The 9311-nt window shown below is 43.6% G+C and overlaps 1 protein-coding gene across 1 annotated transcript; it reads left to right on the forward strand.

Moving 5' to 3' along the window:
* The first annotated feature begins 4764 nt into the window (after positions 1 to 4764).
* LOC129699213 (forkhead box protein G1-like) lies at positions 4765 to 8610 on the forward strand. The gene has a single exon (XM_055638831.1). The coding sequence runs from the start codon at positions 4973 to 4975 to the stop codon at positions 6062 to 6064; it is 1092 nt and encodes a 363-aa protein (XP_055494806.1). The 5' UTR covers positions 4765 to 4972; the 3' UTR covers positions 6065 to 8610.
* The last annotated feature ends 701 nt before the right edge of the window (positions 8611 to 9311 follow it).

The raw sequence follows: 9311 nt of genomic DNA on the forward strand, positions 1-9311 counted from the left end.
TTCGTATTAGCCCCCCACCTGATACCTGTGTCCGCTGGTTCTCGGATTTCTCTAGCTCTTTGTGTTTTGCTCAATATCCCTGTATCTGCAGACTCTTATCTCTCTTGCATATGTTTTGCCTTTATCTGTCTGACCCAGGATCACATCTGAATCTTTAAGCGAGTGTGCACGCCGCTAACGGTGAGGATTTAAAGATAGACTCAAATGCTGGAGTAATTCAGCGGGTCAGGTCTCAAATGAAGAAATGTTCAGCTAATCTTAACACATTCTCACTCAAACGATTCGGGACGGCGGAGTTGATCATTTATTTCTGTGTACCTCGTCCCAAAAACACCAGTCTATTTATCCCTCTACACTCTGTTCCCTGGAACTAGTTCGCCTCTTAATTACCCAATCGCACTGGTCAAATTTACTGCCAGAACACTGTTTGTTTTAATAAGGGGTTCTACAAAGCAGAGTTTTAAAAATACAAATCGAAGAGGCAAGTTTTCACTTCAAAATAACGATATGATTGAAACAAATGTAACGAACAGGAGTGCTATAATCTTGTCCATTCAGCAAATGGCGAGGGACGGAGTGTGGTGTCGGCTAGACTGGAACTTCAGCGGATTGCTATACACCTGACTCTTTATATTCTTGCAACACACTGAGAAACATGCACTTGGAAGACTTTCTGGATGCACGGGCGTGTATACAGTTAGAAAGCGACAGACAGATACCGAGAAAGATAAATGGCACAGAGGAGGACAAGCGAGGCGACAGGGTTTACAACGAAAGAACTCTGAAGATCAGCGAGCGAGCAAGCAAGCAAATTAAAAATAGAACTTCCATCCGAACCTTAACAGTGGAATGAAATAAACTCACTCAAACACAAATATTTCATGTTTCATTTCACTTCAATGAGCTGTTGCAAATTCTACCTGATTTTAATAATATTCATATACATTTCGTAGAAGAAACCAAGGTACAGTGAAACATACATTGATCAGTGAGATTATTGCCATACATAAAGACAATCCCCATGCATGGAAACAGCCCACTCAGTCCATATGCTACATTCGCCAGAATTTGGCGCATTGGCGAATGCTATATTCCGTATAGTTCAGTGCTAACGTGGTTATAAACAATTCAATTGCTTTTTCGTTCTCTTATCAGAGTGTTAGAATTAATAGCCGATTGAAGTCACTTTCTGGTCAAGTCAAGTGAGTTTATTGCCATGTGTCCCTGTATAGGACAATGAAATTCTTGCTTTGCATAAGCACACAGAAAATAGTAGGCATTTACTACAAAACAGATAAATGTGTCCATATACCCTGATCTAAATATATACACACATGAATAAATAACTGGTAAAGTGCAAATAACAGAAAGTGGTTGTTAATAATCAGAGTTTTGTCCGAGCCAGGTTTAATAGCCTGATGGCTGAGGGGAAGTAGCTATTCCTGAACCTGGTTGTTGCAGTCTTCAGGCTCCTGTACCTTCTACCTGAAGGTAGCAGGGAGATGAGTGTGTGGCCAGGATGGTGTGGGTCTTTGATGATACTGCCAGCCTTTTTGAGGCAGCGACTGCCTCAAAAAACATTGTTTCAGGACCCTATGGTTGTAAAGTTCAGGTTGAATATGTTGGAATGGATTGTTTTAAGATACACCCCGATAAAATAAACTTTCGACTAAATATTCAAAATGCCTACTAACAATTATAAATGTAATTTGAAATTGACTTTAAAACTTCTTTGAAAATATTGAAATTTGACTTGAATTGTTTGAAGATGCTTAAGAAAATATTAATGTTTTCACTTAATCGCCATTAGCTATGGGGTAGAACGCATCTAAATATGTTTATACCAACTCGCACTTTACTCGTCTGAATTGGCTAGTCTCAATCGTAGCTGTTCGCTATAAACATAAAGTATTTAGTTATGATTAATTTTCCAGAGTTTCTTGAACGGAAATATCAAGCAATATCCCAAGCATTTTAAATTGGGTTAATGTTGGAAATGTTTTTGAACTGTTCCTGATCAAGGTTTAGATGGGAAGGGGAAGAGCAAATGGGTTATTTTTTTTTAATTTGGAAAATAATTAGGAGATGGGATTTCTAAATTTGAAGATTTTGGTGCAATATGTTGTCCCTTCTATTTTATCATCTAAGAACTTCAATCGCAGGCTCCTACCTATTGTCGAATGATAAACGGCGCTTCGCTTTCTGAACGTCTAGAGATATGTAGGCCTTAATTCCAGCCTCATTTTGACTTTAAAAAATAATCTGTAAATCGTCACGCGTATATCGGAATCATACTGTAGCAGCTGCAATATATAACACTCGCTACTCTCTTAAACGATGCCGTCGCGTTTTTACTCGTTGTCACCTGTCCCACAACCAACAATGGCCTATTGTGTGCCCCACATGTCCTTGATTGTCGCTGCTTTTTTTGCATAATTTCTCCTAGGTGCATATCTCTCCTTCCCCTTTCTCCTGACTCTCAGTCTGAAGAAGGGTCTCGACCCGAAACGTCACCTTTTAACCAGAGATGCTGCCTGATCCGCTGATTTACACCAGCCTTTTGTGTCTGCGGTTTAAACAAGCATCTGCAGTTCCTCTCTACACGTTTTTTTAACAGGGTCGCGTTCCCATTGCTTCGAGATCGATAGAAGGCGACTATGCTGCAGCTGTAGCAGTAAACATGACTGCCGCGTTTCTGCCTATCTCCGATTGTCACATATGAGATAATCGAAATTAATGCTCTTCCTTACTTCCCGTCAATTATTCTCTTGTTTCTTGTTCTAATAAGTTTTCAGTTATTCGCCCTCCCCATAAAACATGAAATGATTCCAAACCGGAATCATTACAGAACAGGTGCACTATTACCACTCTGAAAAAGGATCCCGACATCGCCTGTCCATCCCCTCCACAGAGGCTGCCTGACCTGCTGAGTTACCCCAGCACTTTGCGTTTTACTCAAGATTCCAGCATCCGCAATTTTTTGTGCACATAGGTATATATGCACATGTATATATATGCACATGTATATATATACACATACACACACAGACACCTTCTTGGTCACCGTTGCAATTTATTCGATTTTTATATTTTTAGACTTTAGCAGCAAATTGAGAACCCGGAGTACGGGAGATTTATTTCCACGCGATTTTTCTCATCTTGTGCATGGCTCTATGTCTTACTCAATCACAGTGGCCCGTCTTGTTACTTTAAGCCAGAAAGGTCGCAACCCGAAACCTCATCTATCCATGTTCTCCAGAGACGCTGCCTGGCCCGCTGAGTTACACCAACACTTCGCCATTTTTTATGTGCCTGCATTTCCTTGCATCTACTTTAAGTATCTGCTGCTTCGGTGGGATTGGGAAATGAACACCGGACACACACACACACACACACACACACACACACACACACACGCCCACGCACACACACACACACACACACAGACACACACACACACAGACACACACAGACACACACACACACACACACACACACACACACACACACACACACACACACACACACACACACACACACACACACACACACACACACACACACACACACACAAAGGCAGAGGCCTTTGCCGAATCAAGGGTTCCTGCAGCAACATCAGCAGCACTGACCCACGACCGAGTGTTCCTCGCCCCAATTAGCACCAGACAAAAGGCCCCTCTTAAAAAAAACTGTAATTCCTTGCACTGTCTAATTTGAGAGGCTTTGTTGATCTCCCCGAGATTAATTGTTAAGCCTTGCGGGCGCGCTCACGTTAATAGCGCGGCACAACCATTAACGGATGCATTTTAACATAGAAAGTTGATTGTTCAACTAAAGAACTTAGTACGTTTAGAAAAACATAAATTCATGTTCTCAGAACATTAGATATGAGGAACTGCAGAAGCAGGATTAAAAAAAACACCGAAAGTGCCGGAGTTACTCAGCTGTTCACACACCATCTCTGGAGAACATCTCTCCCAGAACCTATTACCTGCCACGCTTTGTCCTGCCTCTCCTCTCTCCCAGCTCCCATTATCCTCCTAAAATATCTAAAGAAAGGCCCCGGTCCGAAACGTCACCGACCCGTGTTCTCCAGGGATGCTGCCTGCCCCGTTTAATTACAACAGCCCTTTGTGTTTTTTTATTTTGTAACCCAACATCTGGTTTACAAAACACCAGTTCCTTCTTTCCATCTATCACTTGCCAGGCTTTGTCCTGCCCCCACCTCTCTTCCAGCCCCCACCCCAACTTTACCATCAGAGTGAAGATGGGCCCTGACCTGAAACGTCACCTATCCGTGTTCTCCAGAGGTGCTGCCTGGCCCGCTGAGTAACTCTGGCTGTGTGTATTAACCAACATCTGTAGCTCCTTGTATTTACATATACCAGGACATCATTTGATTGTCTCTCCTCCGACTCGGTCCAGCCAGGGCCAGAAACACAAATACAGTTAAAAACCCCGCAACAAAAACCATCTTCAATACATGACAAGAGGGTAATCGATCCAATACCTGTGTGATCCGGTGCTTTCCTCCCCTCGCCGCTTCACCCTCCAGACATCTTTGCTCCAGACCGCGTTGGTCAATTTCAAATCAGTTTCACGACCCAAACACATACATCTTTAAGCTGATTGGCCAGAAGGAGGCGGGTTAGAGCGCCTTCCACTCACACCTGATTGGACATGTCTAGGGGAGGGGGGTGTAATATGTTTAAAGTAACATTGATGGAGGCGTTACTACCCCCCCCCCTCCCTCCCCTCAGTTAATTACCTGTTTTGATGGAGGTTGCCCCACGTTATTCCTCGCTGCCTGTCGCGTTCCGGTCGCTCCTCCGCGCTCCTCTGCTCCTCTTGACCTTGCCTTTAATTGTCTGAAACGGCGATTGGAATCGAGAGAGTGAGAGAGGAAGGGAGAGAGAGGGGGAGGAAGAGAGTGAGAGAGAGAGAGAGGGGATAGCACGGCGTCATCCCGAGGATGGGAGATGAGGAGCAGCCGAAAATGGTTCCCAAATCCACCTCCTTCAGCATTAAGAACCTTTTGCTCCCCGAAGATTTTCATCAGAACGAGAGCACCCATAGAAGCGACTTCTCGAGCGGGAAAGGCGGCGAGACCGAGAGCGGGGCAGTCAAAGCTGACTTCAAGTATCAGGAGCGTCCGGAGACACAGGTCGTCAGCGAGGGGGGCGACCAGAAGAAGGAGGAGAAGAAACAGGGGAAATATGACAAGCCGCCCTTTAGTTACAACGCCCTGATCATGATGGCAATCCGGCAGAGCGCCGAGAAGCGCCTGACACTCAACGGGATCTACGAGTTCATCATGAGGAATTTCCCCTACTACCGAGAGAACAAGCAAGGCTGGCAGAACTCCATCCGCCACAACCTCAGCCTCAATAAGTGTTTCGTCAAAGTGCCCCGGCATTACGACGACCCTGGCAAGGGGAATTACTGGATGCTGGACCCGTCCAGCGACGACGTGTTCATCGGCGGGACGACGGGCAAACTTCGCCGGAGGTCGGTCACGTCTCGGGGCAAATTGGCTTTCAAGAGGGGGCTTCGCCTTTCGACGACTGGATTGGGCTTGGTGGAACGCAGCAACCCCCTGTATTGGCCGCTGTCACCCTTCCTTTCCTTGCACCATCCGCACAACACTCTCAATTACTCCAGCGCCGCCTCCAGTTTTTTGAACCAGGCTCCCAGTTACAGCTCGTTGCTCAGCGGTTGCGGATCCGGGGTGGAGCAGATGGCGAGCGCGGATATCTCTCACCCGTTATTGAGGGGATCTGTACAGTGCGGGTACACGGTGAATCCTTGCTCCGTCAGCTTGCTGGCGGGGCAAGCCGGCTACTTCTTCCCATCCTTGCATCACACGCAGGCGGTGCAGCAGCAGAACGGACCCGGGATGGGGAATCCGGGTGCACCCTCCAGCTCACCTCCACTAGCCACTTCCCTTCTCTCCGAGACCCTCAGGCCGTCCCTTTCCACCTTCCCATCCGGACTGGCCGCTGGATTTACCAGCTACCTGTCGCAGCAGAACGCAGGAGCCCCCAACAACGCGTTTTTGCACTGATCTAGGCCCCTGCCGAGCAAAACAAAAAACGCTATGCAAAAACCACAGCTGCACCTTGCTTCAACAAGCCCGGGCTGATACATTTGCTAGATTATTATTTCTGGTGATAGCCGAAAATTGACTTTAAATTCATGTTCTGGGGGAAAAAACAATGATTGAAAGAAAGAAACTCCAGGCTGTAGTCTCATCGTGTAAACGTAACAATATTAAAGTCGAAGATACCTTGCACAGCTTCTACTGCGATCGGCAAAAAAAAGTCTGCCTTTTTCTAATTTAAATGGAGAGCAAAAAAAACATTGCAACCGGTTTGCTTTGTAATATAAACTCAGCAAAAAAGGGAAACCGTTATCTTTAGTCTGAAATCTGGATTTCTCTTTAACCAAAGGTAACACTAACGTATAATCCAAAATATCCGAAACGGTTGGATGTTGTTTTGTTGTTTTTTTTTCTTTTTTGAGTGATCCACAATATTTATTATTTATTTAAAAAAATGTACATATATGTATTCATAATTTAATATGGTACACAATATCTCTCCAGACCATTTTAGGTTAATTATTTTAAGCTAATTAATGATATTGGAAGTAGTAAGCAAAATATATGGTGACTTTTTTTGTGTTCCTGCCTAAAATGGTTGCATCATTTGCTTCGTTACTCACTATAAAAGCGCCTTAATAAACACAGTCAAACAGGGTTTCTGTACAACTTGGGCCGCTGTGCAAATATTTATTTCTTCTTTGCTTTGGTACAATCTGAAATTGCCGAAACCATGTTTGCATTGCTCAGGGTTCTGCCGCGGGTTTATTGCAACAGAAAAAAAACAGATAAATCATATACATTTCACGTTATTTGTACATCGTTTTTTTTTCGTGTGCCTGTATGTGTGTTGTGTGTGGGTGTATTGCAAAGTCTCCAACACAATTGAAAAGTGCTTTGGATTTGATGCAAGAAACAAAATTGCAAATACAAAACATTTTCGTGGGTGCGCAGAGCCTCGCACGGCCTTTGAAGAGGTCAAAATCTGTTGATTTATAACGAATGGCTTAAAACATAAATATTTTTGTTGCAATGGAGCGTGTCCCTTGACCCGGGTTAGCATGCTTTCCAGCGGTGGCCTTTGTGATGATTTTGTTTAAAGTGTGAAAATGCAAGGAATTAAAATTAGCCCCAACCGGGGAATGGCGGAAGCCCCGGTCAAATGGCCAATAATATTCCGCATATTTTGTCCAAAGGATCACGTGTCGACATGACTACGGTGTTGGCACAATCTTCATATCAAAGGAGAATTATTTTAACGAGGTTTGTGGTTTTTCCCTCAGTCATAATTGAAATCAGAGCTCTGGCTATCGTAAATATATAAATGCAAGCCAGGGAATATTTGGGGGTAAACTTTGGGAATTGTGATCGAGGTCCCCACACACTGAATCTTGGAAAATGCATGAGGTGGAAATGATCCTACCGCAGTCTCGACCTCCGCTTACTGCCGTTAGATATGTGTTTTGTTCTTGTCGCTGGAGGTCTCAGCGGTTTGCTTCGCGGGTCCGAGCGGACTGCCATGGAGGGCGCCCCGCCGCACCCGCTAACCCACATTCCCATCCACGGTGCATTGAGCCTCGTAAACATGGGATGTGATGGAAAACGTTGTTGACAGGGCAATCCGAGGGAGAGCATTCCCGCTTTCAGACTCCCTGCAATGTCGGTGGCGAGATTGCATCACACACAGTCACATTAAAATGCAGATTTACAATCAGCTTTCAAAACATTGTTTTATTGTCTGTCCACGAGAGGGAAAGGGAATAGACTTGACTTGTTTTTTACCCCCCGTCATAATATGAGCAACTGAGAGTGTTTACTTATTTATAGAAATCTGACTGAAAGCCCGAGGCTCAATACTGTGTAATTTTGAGTCATGTCCTTAAACTAACAGAGTTAGTGTCAACACTAAACGGAGAGCAATTTTAAAAAACAAGTTTTTTTCCCCCCCAGAAATCTTTTTTAATCGTTTTCTTTCAGTCTTCATTTCAAGTCTCGATGTGCCTAGTCCAAACCAAAACATTAATCCGTCTTTGGACTTTTCCTACACCACTCTGACAAGTTTAATGCAACACATACACACGCCAGACTGCCGGGTTATTTTAAGGGACTATCGTGTTCTTTTGTCCGCATCCGTACCAATTTACCTCGCATACTTACTACACTAGATAGATTTTTTACATTTGTGGGCTTTATTTTGAGTATTTTTAAAAGATACAGCACTTAGAACAACGCATTTGGGGTATTGGTAGAATTAGATGATCAATTAAAACGTAAGGGGTTGTGTGTGTAATAACAAAACCTAGGTGTACAGATTTGCAGTAATTTTGCAACTTTGAAATATTGAAATATAAATTGACATGTTCATTACCCAATAGGAAGAATTACTTTAAAAAACGACGGTGGAAATGCATTTGCTGTCTGTGTCTGTTTTTGGATGAATCCTTGCTGTAGGCCATTGAATACATTAACGCGCCTCATTGTGGGCATTGCATAGAGCACTGGCAGCAACATTAAGCGAACGACAGTTTTAAATGTTTAAATCATATTTAAAAACCATATTTAAAAATCCTGTTATATTCAATGCAACCGAGGTCCGCTCCCTGTCCGCCCCTGTACCCCCCCCCCCCCCCCCCCATTGGAGTGGGATATGGGCTGTAATTCACCTCTTCCCAAATATGTTCAGGATATCTTCCCTACACATTCTATTCATTCTAATGCAATCACTGGAGAAGATTTTTTTGTTGTTAAATAACAGAAATTGGAGCATTCTCTTATTTTTTTTCTGTTCCGCTCTCCACAGATAAATTCGGAACTTGGATAATTGCTGATCATTCTGGGGTTATAACTATACATAAAACAGTCTCATAAAAGTCCTTCCTCCACCCTTTAATAATTGTAAAATCCAAACACACAGCAGAATAAATAGCCTGAGTCCGAAGAAGGGTCTCGACCCGGAACGTCACCTTCTTTTCTCTAGAGATGCTCCCTGACCCGCTTATAAACTCTCGCTTTTTGTGTCTATCTTCGGTTTGAAGCAGCATCTGCAGTTCCTTCCTACACAGAATAAATAGCCCTTCTGATCTACCTGCTTGTAATGTAGCAGAAATGGAACAAACATTTAATGTCAGCAGCATTCAATGTTTTTCAAAATTCCGCGCCTTTCAAAATTCATGAATCATGTTGTTTTTTGACGAGTAAGTCGCAAAATGAG

This window comes from Leucoraja erinacea, chromosome 8 (genome assembly GCF_028641065.1).
Source record: "Leucoraja erinacea ecotype New England chromosome 8, Leri_hhj_1, whole genome shotgun sequence".
In the NCBI taxonomy this organism is placed as follows: Eukaryota; Metazoa; Chordata; class Chondrichthyes; order Rajiformes; family Rajidae; genus Leucoraja; species Leucoraja erinaceus.